At 44.4% G+C, this 17882-nt stretch overlaps 1 protein-coding gene and 1 long non-coding RNA gene across 2 annotated transcripts; one reads left to right on the top strand and one right to left on the bottom strand.

The window, feature by feature from the left end:
- Positions 1-3035: 3035 nt before the first annotated feature.
- LOC135817958 (uncharacterized) lies at positions 3036-8626 on the top strand. Its single transcript, XM_065331262.1, has 6 exons — positions 3036-3170; positions 3435-3725; positions 3873-4837; positions 6521-6579; positions 7112-7168; positions 8123-8626. Exons 1-4 carry the CDS (start codon positions 3053-3055, stop codon positions 6539-6541), a joined length of 1395 nt encoding a protein of 464 aa, XP_065187334.1. The 5' UTR covers positions 3036-3052; the 3' UTR covers positions 6542-6579; positions 7112-7168; positions 8123-8626.
- Positions 6960-9699, bottom strand: LOC135817959 (uncharacterized). The gene is made up of 3 exons (XR_010553601.1): positions 8996-9699; positions 8264-8812; positions 6960-7892 (listed from the first exon to the last, which is right to left on the bottom strand). It is a non-coding gene; the product is annotated as an uncharacterized LOC135817959 (long non-coding RNA).
- Between the last annotated feature and the right edge of the window lie 8183 nt (positions 9700-17882).

Genomic DNA, 17882 nt, shown 5'->3' with positions numbered 1-17882 from the left:
TTGGCGGCACGAAACTTTATTTGGGGCAGTGCAATCTCGGCGGTACTCACAAATCAAACAGCCCAGACTCGAGTAAACAAATCCAATCATACAAGTACGAGATTTTCACGAGACTGCACCCATTGGATTGTTTCGTATGAAACAAACAAGTTACTGAACCTCTCCACAATGGAGATTTCCCCTGATATGCGAATTTATTTTGCAAACTCGGTCAATTGGTACTTGAACCTTTCCCTCCAGATTGGGAACTGCCAACGATAGTATGCCACTGACCAGTGCCTTACTTGTAACGTACCAATGTACAATGAATATGAGTACAGTTGTATTTCGACAACACATCTAACATAAGCCTTACCGTCAAGAAGGTGAACTCGCGTTCTTCGCACACTGTAGACAAGGGCAAAGAGATAAAAATGGATCTAAATCCGAATAAAATCAGCACACGTTTCCGTAAATGAAAGGGTGAACATAAGCAAATGAATTGAAGGAAACCGGTCAACTTAGAGATCACCTGTCATCGAGTATTCCGTAAAAGGAGGCCTCGCAGCTCGGCAGCAGAAAAGCAAAATTTAGAAAAGAGATCCTGTCAACTTTTCCATTATTTATTGCATTCCGCCCCAAAATCAGCACACTTGTCAACACAAGCAAATGAATCAAAGGCAACTGGTCAACTCACCTGTCATTGAGTAATATTCCGCGAAAGGAGGTCTCAGCAGCGCCGAAACGAAATAAGCCAGGCCATGAGACGAAATATCCGAAACAGCTCATGCAAGAAGCAGATCCAAAGAAGGAAGTAAATTAGTTCCTCGCGCATGCACATCCGAACACGGATCCGCGGACTGCATGCACAATGTCTGCCGTGCACGTGCACAGCACACGGCTACCACCCGTTGGTAGATCTAATACCGAGCACCTTACGTAGAGACTTACGTAGCCTAAGTGAAATACCGAGCACCTTACGTAGAAACTTACGTAGCATAGCGATGTCGTTTTTTCTGCCATGTGAACACAATAATAGAAAAGCTGACAGGATCGCTTCTCTCTCTATTGTGTTGCAGTGCAGTTCGTGTTTGGATGTGCATGCGCGAGGAACTTTCTCCTTTGCCAAACTGCTTCTTGTATGAGCTGTTTCGGATATTTCGTCTCCTGGCCTGGCTTATTTCGTTTCGGCGCTGCTGAGACCTCCTTTCGCGGAATATTACTCAATGACAGGTGAGTTGACCAGTTCCCTTTGATTCATTTGCTTGTGTTGACTCTTTCATTTATGAAAAGTGTGCTGATTTTGGGCGGAATGCAATAAATAATGGAAAAGCTGACAGGATCTCTTTTCTAAATTTAGCTTTTCCGCTGCCGAGGCCTCCTTTTACGGAATACTCGATGACAGGTGATCTCTGAGTTGACCGGTTTCCTTCGATTCATTTGCTTATGCTCACCCTTTCATTTACGGAAACGTGTGCTGATTTTATTCGGATTTAGATCCATTTTTATCTCTTTGCCCTTGTCTACAGTGTGCGAAGAACGCGAGTTCACCTTCTTGACGGTAAGGCTTATTTAGAAAAGCGATCCTGTCAGCTTTTCTATTATTGTGTTCACATGGCGCTACCTAACGACACCGCTATTCAGACACGTTGTCTACGTGGCTACGTAAGTTTCTACGTAAGATGCTCGGTACCTGGTCCTGCAGGGAGGCCGGAGCTACTCCATGGCTCCTACCATCGCGCGGCTGGATGGCCGCATGCGTGTGCATTGCAGACTTTTTGTTGTTGCCTTTTCGGATGTGCATGCACCTGTGCACGAGGAACTTCCTTCTTTGGAACTGCTTCTTGCATGAGCTGCTTCGGATATTTCGTCTCCTGGCCTGGCTTATTTCGTTTCGGTGCTGCTGAGACCTCCTTTCGCGGAATATTACTCAATGACAGGTGAGTTGACCAGTTCCCTTTGATTCATTTGCTTGTGTTGACTCTTTCATTTACGAAAAGTGTGCTGATTTTGGGCGGAATGCAATAAATAATGGAAAAGCTGACAGGATCTCCTTTCTAAATTTAGCTTTTCCGCTGCCGAGGCCTCCTTTTACGGCATACTCAATGACAGGTGATCTCTGAGTTGACCAGTTTCCTTCGATTCATTTGCTTATGCTCACCCTTTCATTTACGGAAACGTGTGCTGATTTTATTCGGATTTAGATCCATTTTTATCTCTTTGCCCTTGCCTACAGTGTGCGAAGAACGCGAGTTCCCCTTCTCGACGGTAAGGCTTATGTTAGATGTGTTGTCAAAATACTCATATTCATTGCACATTAGTACGTTACAAGTAAGGCACTGGTCAGTGGCATACTATCGTTGGCAGTTCCCAATCTGGAGGGAAAGGTTCAAGGACTCATTGACCGAGTTTGCCAAATAAATTCGCATATCAGGGAAAATCTCCATTGTGGAGAGGTTCAGTAACTTGTTTGCTTCATACGAAACAAGCCAATGGGTGCAGTGTCGTCTCGTGAAAATCTCGTACTTGTATGATTGCTTTTGTTTACTCGAGTCTGGGCTGTTTGAGTGAGTACTAGTACTGCCGAGATTGCACTGCCCCAAATAAAGTTTCGTGCCGCCAAAGCAAGAATTACGATCTGCAATCTGTTTGTAGTACCAAGAGTACATAACCCCCCGTACTCTTGGTAGTACCTGTAGTACCTGCAAGAATGTGCAGTACATGTATCGTACTTTCTCTGTTGCTATTTCAGTTGCCGTCATGTTGCTAAGTTCTGCAAAACGAAAATTCGAACCAGGGAGTCGTAAAATACCGGGAGGCGACACGAGATGCACAACCGCGTCGGATGATTGCCTCAGCTCGGGCACGAGTGCTGAGACCTCACGCGCTGCATGGCGAGGGACTTCCCATGAGGTCAAAGCGGCGCAGGTCATGCAAAAGGACGCGTTCGCTGTTTGGTCCAAAAAATTTGAAAACTCAATAAAATTATCCTGCACACAACGAATCCAGTGTCAGCAGTTCGTTTTGTTTTTCTAAGTAATAATACTTTCTGCCTTGGCCTTCGAAGTAAAGGATGATGGAGCTTGACAGAGATGACTGCCAAAGTGATGAGTCCACCGTGGAAGATGAAGATGACGCCACGTATTCACTTGGTGACCTGAGTTGTGGGGATGTTCAGCTGTGGGCTACAGGTGAGATTCTTTCGTTTACATGTTTTTGTCTCTTCCTTGTGGACACGAATGTATAATCTGTAGCATACCTAAGTGCCCGAACTGACCCGATAAATTAGGTGGTCGACACCATCCTTTTCATCCTAGTCTGCCCACGATGCATTGTCTGTTCACTGTGACAGGATATTTATTGAAGTCCTGAAAATTTACGTGTGTACCTAGTATGTATCATCACCGTAGATGATGTAAACCTCCATCCTCAAACCATACTTTGTCTATGTGCAGATCGATGTAAGAGTGGTAGTGCCATCATGGTGTACAGGCCTATGGAAGGTGCAGTGATCCATGGAATTTGCAAACTGCTGACAATCAGACAGGCGAGTGTTACTGAGGCGACGGAGTCATTCCTGCATGTTATTACGACACGGTTACAGAAGGCATCAGGTACTGCAAATCTGCTACGCCAGGAAGTGTGCCAGCTGAAGGCATGCAAGGGTGCTGATATTTCTCAAGCATGGCAACAAATGCTGTCCGTCATCGCAACAGCTATTCCCGAAGTGAAAATCAATTGTGAAGGTCAGTGCGTTTTGCATGCATGTTGGAAAAAAATTGGCTTCTGACTAGGTATGCAGACTAGGTATGCAAACGCTGGCTTTTGAATACTAGTACAGTCTCTGCAACCACCAGTCCTTATATGTTGTCTTTTTCTTTTCTCTTCTTCAGATTTGGAAGTTACATCTGCAGTGCTAGCGAATCTGATAAGCTACCTGCATGCCACGGCTGCCGCTGCTATCAGGAAAGCGTCAATAGCACCATCCAAAGCTGCTGAAGCCATCCCCGAACCGGTGATTGACAATTTGTCTCACCTTGCTGAAAAGTACCATGGTGGTTGGTGCTTGGTGGCCGTGCGGCGTGAGCTGGAAGGAGCAAGGTGTCGCAACGACAACTTGCTGCAGCTTATACCTTTATTTGGCAAGGATGCCGTGACAAGCCTTCAGCCTTGTTTGGAGAATTTTGGAGCCATTCTCCAAACATCTGAGCATCAAGCGTTGCCCAGAAATGACCAACCGCTCAGTGACCATGGCTATGCAGCACCCATAGCTGCAACACAGCATGAAGAGCAGAAGCATACGTTTGTACTTGTGCCTGCTGCATGCTCCTTGTTTCACCAGCTTAATTTAATAACCCATTCCCAGTTCCCCAGCATGCTCAACACACACAAGCAACACGCCGTGAGTGCAATGCAAGAGCACCTGGAAGCAAATCTCCTCATCCGCCAACTGTTTAATGATATAGTCCAAGATAAGAATCGCAGTTATGACTTCCTGAAACTTGTTATCCGGTACTTCATGAAGAGCAAGCAGAAGCAGCTTTTGAAGCAGTATGGACTATCGCCGGCTAACCAGTCGATTGCATTGCGCACAGGTTTGAGGCAGCATGAAAAGAAAAAAGAAGCGTCTCCTCAGGCCCCACCAGCTGAAGGCATCGTGCGGCAGAAACTGCGGATGAACGATGTGGAAGCTGCTGCTACAATCCTCCGAACAGAATCAAAGCCAGAATCATTATTGGAAAACCTCACAGTTCTGCAGTTGTCAACCCTCATGAAGTATCTCGGAGGGACATCAGGATCCCGATTTAACAAAGCCGAGAAGATCACTCAAGTGACGAAGCTTCTGCATCATCCTGGGGTGAGTTACCTACACTTGTGTCATTTGTATTACAGTACAGCTTTGACGCAGTTTGCACAACTCGTGTCCTCACACTACATGCACTGCAACTTACACCATGGCCGCCTGCGATTTGATATGAAACGATGGTTGGTGCACTATTTGCTCGCACTTGGGGCGTTGCTGGTATTCCTCATAGTCAAGGGCAGATCAAGAGCAGCTCGCCCGAGGTTGCTGGGTATGACATGGGTTTGAGCAATAGCATTAGCTTGATAGCCGTATGCCCTGGCTGTCATATTCTGGTTTGCACCGCCTGTGCTACGCTGTAGGCTGAAGTAGTTTTCAACAAAGTCTTGTGTCAATCGATGGGGAAGTATGTACAAGTTAAGGTGTTTCACTCTGGGGTCACATGTTATGAACTGTACCAGTCCTGCAAATCCACCAGCCGTTATTTTCATATCCGTGTAGACCTGGTGTGAGATGAATGCTTTTGGCACCTTTTCCGTTTGTGTATGCCATTGGTCAAACCACTGCATTGTCGCCGACAGTGCGCGGGGAATACTGTCCCGTGGGTTCGAAACCTTCTCATGGGACGAAAACACCTCACCCAGTGCCCTAACATTACGCATGAACTCCCTGGTAGAGATTGTGTCTTGTTGCTGGTTGTCCTGCATGTCCTCTTCCACTCTTTTGTTAAATACGTCGTACGCCAGCCGGCTACTCATCCTAGAAAAGGACGTCAGTTGAACATGTTGCTCCCTCAAGGGTGTGCATTGGACCATTCTCGCCTGATCCCGCTTGAGTACCTGCTTAATGTGGCTCCACAGTATAGGCTTGTTGTTAATGGTTAGGAGGCGTGTGCACCATGACTCGTATCCGCTCTTTGAGAAATTGTTCCTCATCTTTTTAATGAGGTGGGTCGGGTCTGACAGGAAAAAGAGTGGCCAGTTTCCGTACGGGTTGAGGGTGGAGCCAGGGTTTTCACTATTAAGTGCCTGGTTGTCCATCATGAACTTTCTATTGCTGGCCGCACCGTCGCAGCAACACACTTGTACCCGGAATCCATAACTGTGGAGCTGCTCCACGCCAGTCCAGAACATGTCGTTTATGGAACTGGAGGTGGGTGAGTTCGTATTGAAGTATGCACAGGGGAAATTAAAATTAGAGAAAAGGGACTTGAAGTGGAACTGCATAATATGTGTTGCGACCAGTTTATCATTGCTGTCAACAACTGGTTCCTCGCTGTCCACAAAGCCGATTAGATCATTAGTGCCACAGTCCCAGACGAGTCCCTCCTTGATTTTTATTTCGTCGAAGTAGAGGCCGCCGATGAAACTTCGATCACCCTTGCCACGTTTACTTTCGATAAATTTCTCATATAGTTGACGCATTTCTGCCATCTTTGCTGGCTTCCAGCCTGTTTCTGGCTGTGTGTAATTGCAATAACGCAATAGTGTTCGCCCACTTGGCAGACGCAGAAACCCGCTGTTCCTCAGTACTTCATAAGTTCTTTGCGACCGGGAATGTTGCTGAAGGCACCACCGTAGTACAGCTGGATGCCAACGCATCTGCTCGGGTGATGTTGATAATGCTTTTGCCTGGTCAGCTAGAAGAATGGCAAAGAACGAATCCTCCTGTCGTCCAGTGTGCCTTGTGATGTGAGACTTGAATTCCTGCCTGTTTTTGAATTCGGTGTGTTTGCAGGATTCCCAGCGGCATTTGTAGAGGGGCTGGCGTTGTGTTGAGGTCTCCTCGATATTCAGGTGAGTAAAATGGATATGAACTTGCAGGTCATCTATAGTTGAAAAGGTTTCTCTGCAAGTTGCCCACTTGCAAGTTGGGTTCTCAACACGCTCACGCACTGCATTCATGGCTGGTTCTAGTTGGCGAAATATGGATGCATACTCCTCATTGTGCTTTGTAATCTCCATTCTCTCTCTGGAGGCAACAAGGCGCTCCAATCGTCTGGTCACGAGGCTAGTCTTGTCCCGCCTCTCACGTAGCATGTCAACAAGCTTGGCTTGGGGTAGATGGATGAAGGCGGTATGTGGGCTTGTTTCAGTGCCTCGGGTTTTAAATCTGGACAAGCCTCTTCTCAGGGTACCATCCAAAGCTTTACAAGCAGCGCAAACAGAACTAGTACCAGCAGGTACGAGTATAGGACATGCTACTGTTCGTATGCATGGTGTTGGTTCACATGTTTCGAGTTTTCCAACTACCGCACCAGACGAATTCTTGAACGTTCCACCATCGAGCCGGTTTTCAATCCAATCTTTGTATTTGTCGTATCTGCAGCCCTGGCAATTATCGGCTCTCTCGATGGCTAACACGACGGTCTCTATATCTTCACAGGTGAGAAGCTTTTCCGGAGGCTTACATATGCTGGTCATGTCAACGATCTTACTTTGCATCAACACTTGGAATGTGAAGTCTCTCTTCACCAGTACAGTTAGCTGGGGACAGCCAGGCCTTGGGCTAAAATAGTGTGCCTTTAGGTCATCGTCTTCAATTGCCTTCCAGCGTGCCATGCTGTTGATGCGCGCCGCAATGCCATTGAAGTCCATGGCAGCAGGTGTAGGTGATGTGGAGGGTGTGGGGGGTGTGGGTGGTGAGGCCCACTGGCTGATAGCACCCTCAACGACTTTCCTCACCTCCAACACCTCGCCGCCATCTAGAGACTTGCTGTCTGCCTTCCGAAACTGCGTGTTGCACGATTCCACGACGGACGATATGATGGTGCGGAAGCGTGTTGTCCGCAGGCGTCCAAGATATTTTCCGTAGTTCCCAGGCTTCTTGATTCGGTTGAAATAATTCGATAGCTGAATGGCACTAATTTGTTCCCTCGACTGGAGGAACTGGTTGGCGACCATCACAGCAGAGGAGTAGAGCTTGCTGGACGGAAGCCGAGCTCTATACGGTTCCTGACTATCACTGTAGACCAGGACCGCGTAGACCAGGATTTCGCGGACTGAGGGTGGTACTGAACCACGCCAAGACAGTGGTGCCCCAGTTGTTGCGTTCGAGTCATTGCCAGGGGCCGAGCATTTCTCCGCTCTCTCCTCGTGGGTTGTAAGCTCTGTATAAGACAAAATACAACACAAAGTGAACATTGGTGATACGATTATTTTTGTTATGGCATTCACCTGTTCGAATTTGCACAGGGTGCATCAAACCCTGTAGCCTTTGCACAAGTCTGACCATTACTACGGGCAGATACGACTGGCTATGTGCAATAACATGGGGTGTGGGGTGGTTCTCATAGCGTTCCAATAAATTGCTTTCCCTTGTTTGTTTGTTTTTCTGCAGGCATTTCATGGATTCTCTTGATGTTCTGACTGAGTATTAATAACTCAACTACATGCTCTGCAGTGCACGTGCGCATACTGTGTGTGTATGATACTGTGATAAGCGGTACAAGCAGTATACAGGATATTGACGGGTATTCACCTTGAGTGCATTCGCCGATAGTGTGACTTTCGTTGCACAGAACTTTGCTCAGTCGGTCATGTGACTTGGTCTGGGTCGGAAGCTCTGTATAAGACAAAAGAAGACAGATAAAAACAACTGAACCAGTGATATGTGTATGTGTGTGTGTGTGTGTGTGTGTGTGTGTGTGTGTGTGTGTGTGTGTGTGTGTGCTTCTGTGATAAGTGGTATAAGCAGTCCACAGGGTATTCACCTTGAGTGCATTCGCCGATAGTGTGACTTTCGTCGCACAGAACCTTCTTCAGTTGGTCAGGTGACTCGGCGTGGCTCGGAAGCTCTGTATAAGACAAAATACGACACAGATAAAAACAACTGAACCAGTGATATGTGAATTTTGCGCTTGTGTGTGTGTGTGTGTGTGTGTGTGTGTGTGTGTGTGTGTGTGCTTCTGTGATAAGTGGTATAAGCAGTCCACAGGGTATTCACCTTGAGTGCATTCGCCGATAGTGTGACTTTCGTCGCACAGAACCTTCTTCAGTTGGTCAGGTGACTCGGCGTGGCTCGGAAGCTCTGTATAAGACAAAATACGACACAGATAAAAACAACTGAACCAGTGATATGTGAATTTTGCGCTTGTGTGTGCACGAGCATGTGTGTGTGTGTGTGTGTGTGTGTGTGTATGTATGTGTGCTTGTGTGTATGCTACTGTGATAAGCGGTACAAGCAGTATACAGGATATTGACGGGTATTCACCTTGAGTGCATTCGCCGATAGTGTGACTTTCGTCGCAGAGAACTTTGCTCAGTCGGTGAGGCGACTCGGCCTTACGTTTCCTGAAGGCAATGTGTTCAGAACAGTTATGAACAGCTATGAACAGTTAAGAAATGACAAATATTGTTTGCAGTTCATGGGCCATATAGATGTGAAACACTTTGAATGCAGAAGAATGAGGATAGTGGCATCAAATACTGCATGGATTCTGTTTGATATGCTACTTTTTTTTCCCTTCCATGGAAAGGTGAGTACATCGTCGAACTTCATCTCGAAACTTCACACAAACCTAGAATGGAACTTGGACAACATGAAGGGGCCATGGGCATGGTGTGTTTAGTGGAGAACTAGTCCGAAAACAGGGTGTCATTCGCATTGACTCAATTCAAATTTGAGTACATTTCGTGAATAACTTACCTTGACATTCCGTCGTCTCCAGAGCAGTGAACTTCCAAAAAAAATTAAAAGCCACGGCTCAACCTAAGGTAATGCGTGGTACGTATCAGAAACAACCAGCTTTCGCTCTGGAGATCCAGAATAGCCTCGAAGCATATAGCAAAAACAATTGAGAAAAAGAAGATGACGACGACGTTTCAATCACGCTTCAAATTTCGCGGGTCGAGTGCGGCAATCCTCGGATGGTGAAATGTGTGGCGTGTCGCCTCCCGGTATTTTACGACTCCCTGATTCGAACGAAGTTTCGCGACAGTCCTTGCAAAAGTGTGTACGAATTTTTGCACGAACTTTGCGTTCTGCACATTTTCGTAGTTTGCGCGGGCCAAGTGCACGTACGCCATGACCCGATCTCACGAAATTTCCTACAACAGTTCATTTCGCGTTCCCTGCAAGTTTCGCGTCCAAAGTTGCGAAGTTTCGCACTTCATGATGTAGAGCGAAAGTTTGTACGCATTTTCGTTTTGCAGAACCTCTCTAGTGACTCTTTTGTTTCATACAAGACGAGTCAATGAGTCGGTGTGGCTTAGAATCTTTCGCTGTAGAAGAAATCTATTCGTATGTCTATTGGAGAAATAATTGTATTCACTGGTTATAAAATAGGTTAAGACAAACTCACAGAATAAATACCATCGGTCCCTTGGTGTTCGTCCTAAAGAGGTTAGACTGGATATCATTCATACTCCCCAAAAGATGTGTAAGATTTTATTATCATGGAGTGCCTTGTTTATCTCTCAGTATCAGTACCTCCAACCATAGCCTTGACCCTTTTATCCTCAGGATCAGTGTAGTTGTTAGAACGAGGTGTCGGACTCAGCAATGTATTTGTTTACATTTTAATACATGTTTATTGTTCCTCCTTTGCTGTGTTTTAGAAAATCGTGGACTAACGGTTTGAAGTCATTGAACTACTTCCAAGAGTTGTATCGACATCAACAGGAATACGATTTCAGTGCAATATGATGCTGGATGACCTTATCACGATAACCCATGATTATAAACCATTATAAACACAGAATCAACAAAAACATCTGCGACACGCACCTGGCGCATGGCTACATTTCTTAAATGAATCTGATCGAGGGTGGGGAAATCTGAAATATCTGAAAGGCAAGACAAATTTATAGCAGAGTCATGAAATTCTGCAACAGCAACATGCACAGAATGACCTCCGTATAAAAAAAGTATCACAACCTGACTACTCACATGTTTCCCCGCAGAAGAACATGCATTATGCTAGTGCCATTTTCTGCAAGAAAAGGCTTGTACATCAATGCGTATAATCAAGAGTACATAACCCCCATTATGTACTCTTGGTATAATACGGTATTGATATGATCAAGAGTACATAAACCTCTTGATATCATGTGATGTGAAAGCCATCATTTAGAAAAGCGATCCTGTCAGCTTTTCTATTATTGTGTTCACATCAGGGAGTCGTCAAATACAAAGGGGGTATTTGACGACTCCCTGGTTCACATGGCAAGAAAAACGACACCGCTATGCTACGTAAGTTTCTACGTAAGGTGCTCGGTATTTCACTTAGGCTACGTAAGTCTCTACGTAAGGTGCTCGGTATTAGATCTACCAACGGGTGGTAGCCGCGTGCTGTGCACGGTGTTGCAGTGCAGTCCGTGTTCGGATGTGCATGCGCGAGGAACTTCCTCCTTTGGAACTGCTTCTTGTATGAGCTGTTTCGGATATTTGGTCTCCTGGCCTGGCTTATTTCGTTTCGGCGCTGCTGAGACCTCCTTTCGCGGAATATTACTCAATGACAGGTGAGTTGACCAGTTCCCTTTGATTCTTTTGCGTGTGTTGACTCTTTCATTTACGAAAAGTGTGCTCATTTTGGGCGGAATGCAATAAATAATGGGAAAGCTGACAGGATCTCTTTTCTAAATTTAATTTAGCTTTTCCGCTGCCGAGGCCTCCTTTTACGGAATTCTCGATTACAGGTGATCTCTGAGTTGACCGGTTTCCTTCGATTCATTAAATGATTTGCTTATGCTCACCCTTTCATTTACGGAAACGTGTGCTGATTTTATTCGGATTTAGATCCATTTTTATCTCTTTGCCCTTGTCTACAGTGTGCGAAGAACGCAAGTTCACCTTCTTGACGGTAAGGCATATGTTAGATGTGTTGTCGAAATACTCATATTCATTGTACATTGGTACGTTACCAGTAAGGCACTGGTCAGTGGCATACTATCGTTGGCAGTTCCCAATCTGGAGGGAAAGGTTCAAGGACACATTGACCGAGTTTGCAAAATAAATTCGCAGATCAGGGAAAATCTCCATTGTGGAGAGGTTCAGTAAACTTGTTTGCTTCATACGAAACAAGTCAAAGGGTGCAGTCTCGTCTCGTGAAGATCTCGTACTTGTATGATTGGATTTGTTTACTCGAGTCTGGGCCGTTTGATTTATTATTTGTGAGTTCCGCCGAGATTGCACTGCCCCAAATGAAGTTTCGTGCCGCCAAAGCAAGAATTACGATCTGCAATCTGTTTGTAGTACCTGCAAGAATGTGCTGTACATGTATCGTACTTTCTCTGTTGCTGTTTCAGTTGCCGTCATGTTGCTAAAGAAACGTTCAGTAGAGAGGTTCTGCAAAACGAAAATTCGAACGAAGTTTCGCGACAGTCCTTGCGAAAGTGTGTACGAATTTTTGCACGAACTTTGCGTTCTGTACATTTTCGTAGTTTGCGCGGGCCAAGTGCATGCACGTACGCCATGACCCGATCTCACGAAAGTGTGTACGACTGTTCATTTCGAGTTCCCTGCAAGTTTCGCGTCCAAAGTTGCGAAAGTTCGTGCGAAGTTTCGCACTTCATGACGTGGAACGAAAGTTTGTACGCATTTGTTTCATACGAGCCGAGTCAATGAGTTGGTGTGGCTTAGAATCTTTCGCTGTAGAAGAAATCTATTGGTATGGAGAAATAATTGTATTCACTGGTTATAAAATAGGACAAACTCACAGAATAAATACCATCGGTCCCTTGGTGTTCGTCCTAAAGAGGTTCGACTGGATATCATTCATACTCACCAAAAGATGTGTAAGATTTTATTATTACGGAGTGCCTTGTTTATCTCTCAGTACCTCCAACCATAGCCTAGCCCCTTTTATCCTCAGGATCAGTGTAGTTGTTGGAACGAGGTGTCGGACTCGGCAATGTATTTGTTTACATTTTAAAACGAATGTCAAAACCTACTAGTCGAATATTCTTCAGCTTAACGAACGAATGAACGAATATTCTTTTGGTAACACAGATGACATCACATGCCCTCCTCTCAGTCATTTGATGAATATTGTCAATACTAATTTATTATTAGGTATGACAAACGGTAGTGCCACGTAAAATGTACTGCCACGTAAGGGTACTTTGAAGTTCATACCTGTTATGTACAACATTGGCAGTCCAGTATGGACATACATGTGCAAACATGCAGTACAAAGTCACAGGCAGGCTGTACGCACTGCACTGTACCGTGTTCGGCGTGCATGTACGTACATGCACTGCATTCGAAGTGACGTAACGAATACTCGAATGTGACGTAACGAATATTCGAATGTGACAAACCGAACGAATGTTCGAATATTCGAATATTCGTTTCACCACTAATTTTAATACATGTTTATTGTTCCTCCTTTGCTGTGTTGTTTTAGAAAATCGTGGACTAACAGTTTGAAGTCATTGAACTACTTCCAAAAGTTGTATCGACATCAACAGGGTTACGATTTCAGTGCAATATGATGCAGGATGACCTTATCACGATAACCCATGATTATATACCATTATAAACACAGAATCAACAAAAACATCTGCGACACGCACCTGGTTACATTTCTCAAATAAATCTGATAGAGGGTGGGGAAATCTGAAATATCTGAAAGGCAAGACAATTTTATGAAATGAAATTCTGCTACAGCAACACGCACAGAATGACCTCCGTATAAAAAAAAAGTATCACCACGGTCCACCACTGCTCACATGTTTCCCCGCAGAAGAACATGCTTGTGCCATTTTCTGCAAGAAAAGGCTTGCACATCAATGCGTATAATACCGGTATTGACATGATGTGAACGCCATCATTTACATATTGATATAGTATAGGGCATTCCATTGGTTGGTGACAGAAAAAACAAAAGAAATTATAGCAATAAAAACTGCTTTATGACAGTTTTCTAAAAAAAGTTATTGTGTTCTAGTCCATGGACCCCGTCTAAAAAGTAAGAAATTAACGAAATGTGATAGCTGAAAATTAAAATTTCACACAAAACCTCACAATAATCACACACAGAATGAAAAGCCATATGTAGAAGACCTTTTCCTCTCGTGATCCTCTTTCCTATGCATGCATGCCATGTTGCCAATTGTTGGTGCAGTACAAGTTTAGTGTTGAAAGCAGCATTTCAAGTGTTGTGATTATTGTGAGGTTTTGTGTGAAATTTTAATTTTCAGCTATCACATTTCGTTAATTTCTTACTTTTTAGACGGGGTCCATGGACTAGAACACAATAACTTTTTTTAGAAAACTGTCATAAAGCAGTTTTTATTGCTATAATTAACATGATATAGGGCATTCCATCAAGAGTGCATAAACAAGAGTATGCAACTGTGGTTATGGGCCAGTGCGCGGCGCGCTGCCTTCATTACGTGACTTGCCTCCATCACGCTCTGAAAGCATGCACTCAAACCCACAATTTCTCGTGCGAGCCCATCCGTTTTTGCTCGATTCATTCCAGTACCTACGCGATCTCTAAATTTTGGCGCGTGAACTCCAGTTCCGTACGAAAATTCATTTCAAACCAGAGGGAAAGCGTAGTGTTTGATTTTCCGCAGTGCGCGGACTGCAGCTGAATGATGTAATGAAGGCAGCGCGCCGCGCATCTGGCCCATAGAAAAGAGATCACAGTTGCATACTCTTGTTTATGGACTCTTGATTCCATTGATTGGTGACAGAAAAAACAAAAGAAATTATAGCAATAAAAACTGCTTTATGGCAGTTTTCTAAAAAAAGTTATTGTGTTCTAGTCCATGGACCCCGTCTAAAAAGAAAGAAATTAACGAAATGTGATACTGTAAATATACAAAATTTCGGCGCTGCAAAATTTCGGCACTTCACGATTTTTGACATTTCGGCGGCGATTTATTTTCGGCGTGGGGTAGAGGGCATAGTATAGTGCGACAGATGCTGTGAAAAATTTCATCGGCGTTTTAATTTAGGCATTTTGGGTCGGTGCCGAATATAGCCGAAATTAAATAGCTGCCGAAAATTTGTATATTTACAGTAGCTGAAAATTAAAATTTCACACAAAACCTCACAATTATAGCAATAAAAACTGCTTTATGGCAGTTTTCTAAAAAAAGTTATTGTGTTCTAGTCCATGGACCCCGTCTAAAAAGTAAGAAATTAACGAAATGTGATAGCCGAAAATTAAAATTTCACACAAAACCTCACAATAATCACAGCACTTGAAATGCTGCTTTCAACCCTAAACTTGTACTGCACCAACAATTGGCAACATGCATGTCATGCATGCATAGGAAAGAGGATCACGAGGGGAAAAGGTCTTCTACATGTAGCTTTTCATTCTGTGTGTGAATATTGTGAGGTTTTGTGTGAAATTTTAATTTTCTGCTATCACATTTCGTTAATTTCTTACTTTTTAGACGGGGTCCATGGACTAGAACACAATAACTTTTTTTAGAAAACTGCCATAAAGCAGTTTTTATTGCTATAATTGTGAGGTTTTGTGTGAAATTTTAATTTTCAGCTATCACATTTCGTTAATTTCTTTCTTTTTAGACGGGGTCCATGGACTAGAACACAATAACTTTTTTTAGAAAACTGCCATAAAGCAGTTTTTATTGCTATAATATTATCACTTGACTTGTCAAAACCTTGACTTGACTCGGACTGTCTTGTGCCGTTGAGGCGTTGAGCGGGCCGCGAGTCAGAACTCGTGGCAGTGGATAGCTAGCTAACCAGTATTGCTTTCTGTTTCCATAACAATACAAAAATTCATGGCAACCAGTCTGAGGCTCTGTATACAGTCATGTACATGTACATCAGGTCAGTCCGGAAAAAAGTGAACAAAAAAATTGGTTGTTGTTGTTTGTGGTAAGGTGAGTGAAGTAATTATTTGCTTGCACTATAAACAGTTTTTTGTGGCGCTAACGCTGGTGTCCATTTTCGTTGAGCCTCATTTTAGGCTTGCGTGAACATGGTGAAGATCGACCATGCCGGGGCGTCTAGAATTGACTCGGAGCTGATCTTGATCTACAGTCCATTCAGAAAAGGTTGAGCGCACGCTCTGGAGAGCTCCCGTGTTTGGCGATTTTGTGGTACACTGTGCAGTGCCGCGCGATTCGAAACTTGAAAAAGGGTCCAAAAAGGCACCTCAACTGGGGTTCGAACCGCAAATGTACTGTTTAGTTATGCAAGTCGAGTGAACGGCCTGGATTTTCATGGTTTTAACTTTTTACCCAATTCAGTGCTTTGGGGGCAAAACCTGGCCGAAATCCTATTCTTGTTATGGCTTGCCTTTTGGAGAAATAGACTTCAAAAACACAATTGAAAGAGCATTCCATGTGGGATTGCCAACAAAAGGAGACGAAAACTCAAAATTTGACCCGTTTATGGCCAAAAGCTAGGATATCATCTTTTTTTGAATGGACTGTAGTTGAAGCGTAAGCGAACCGGGGGATAATTGCTGGAAGACTAGCGATGGTGATTCTGCGGGAAATGTCCTTTCACGAGGGGAAGTATTGCCCGCTTGAAGTGGAGGCATCATGGCGAGAGCCCAATAGAAGGGCGCTCCCTGTGCCTTCACTGCTTCAGAGCTTGAAAGGCGACAAGAGTCATGAGATGTTCCGTGTGGGTCAAGGGCGCATACCGGTATGCGCTATATGCATGCTATGAAGCATTTCTTGGGAATAGAAATTAGAAGAAAGACGTATGCAGCCATAATCGTCGGGAATCGAACCCACAACCTCTAGATTGAGAATCGACCATGATCGACTGCACATACCACTGCAACATATGGGACACACACACAAACACACACGCACGCACACGCACACATTCTGACCTTTGACGCTCATCGCCGGGGCGATGCTACAGGCTACAGCAGAAGCCATAGCAACTTGTGCTGGGATTGCACTATTCAACTGCTTGCAAGGCTGAAGAATTGATCACCACTATTCAGCCTGGTCTACACCACACAGCACTTTCAAGTGGCCTTTTCTCGCACAGACACACATGCACACCGACACACACACACACACACACACACATATGCACACCGACACACACACATGCACACCGACACACACACGCACACACACAGACACACACACATGTTCGTGCACACATCCACGCACATGCACACATACATACACGTACAAACACGAACATCTTACAGAATCAAAGTAAGCAGTGTGTGAGTTTCACGATTACCGGTATGTACAATGCAACGGAACTGTAACCAGAAAACAGTGACCAAAAGCATAAAACTCATGTACCAACATGCAACGAACTGACTACATGTTCGGGAATATTCAACCAATGGACAAACTGTATGGTATCATGCTTTAACATCTACTCAATTATCGCCGAGGCATAGTCATCTTGAAGGAAAAGTCAAGTTGTAATGAAAAGAGAATTCCACAGCAAGGCAAGTCTCACACAAATACACCCAACCAAGAGGAGAACACAGCTATCATGAATCAAACATGTATGAAGCATGTAGAAGTAAAAACGAGCGCAACGCATGGAACAATAAATCAACAACAAACAAAACTAGTTTTTGCCCACCCAACTACTTTCTACAAACCATACTACACGTGCGAAGTAAAAAGAATTCAAATCAGACTTACTTGTCGCCCCTACTGGACATGCGCTAGCTTGGTACGAACAGTGAGAAGTTGCATTCAGGTCACATCACAGCAGTACATGTAACATCAGATGTACAATTGCCACACCACATGCCTCATGTCACCTTGAATTCAAAGAGAATCGGACACAAATACATGCATTAAAACTTGCCTGGAAATATGCACCCAGGACGGAGAGGTGCGTAAACAGGGGGAGAGGGATGGGGGGAGGGGGGGGGGGGGGGAGTACTACCCTATAGTGAGTACATGTACCTGTTAGTGTACTGAAGAGCCGCACTCTTTCATGTATTACATAACAGATCAAATCACTGGTAAAACACACATCTAACTGTTAAGAAGTCAACACACCACCTGACTATAAAAAAACCAAGGCAATCTGAAGTACTGACCTAGACCAGAGTGATTTCATCACCACTATTGTGGAGTGTCACAATCCAATACAGGCTACCTGTGACGCTCCGGATGGTTTCCATGGCACCCGTTCTCTCGTGTCTACCAGTGAGAGTGTGACGATCATG

Source organism: Sycon ciliatum, chromosome 5, assembly GCF_964019385.1.
Source record: "Sycon ciliatum chromosome 5, ocSycCili1.1, whole genome shotgun sequence".
NCBI lineage: Eukaryota > Metazoa > Porifera > Calcarea > Leucosolenida > Sycettidae > Sycon > Sycon ciliatum.
The sequence above is the reverse complement of the archived record's forward strand: the minus strand, read 5'-3'. Positions and strand labels throughout refer to the sequence as shown.

Bases quoted from the DNA above. Each gene is read 5' to 3' on its own strand.
- LOC135817958 (XM_065331262.1), top strand. From the start codon at position 3,053: ATGATGGAGCTTGACAGAGATGACTGCCAAAGTGATGAGTCCACCGTG. The intron at 3,171-3,434 runs GTGAGATTCTTT...GTCTATGTGCAG, and splicing joins TGTTCAGCTGTGGGCTACAG to ATCGATGTAAGAGTGGTAGT. The intron at 4,838-6,520 runs GTGAGTTACCTA...GTGTGTTTGCAG, and splicing joins AGCTTCTGCATCATCCTGGG to GATTCCCAGCGGCATTTGTA.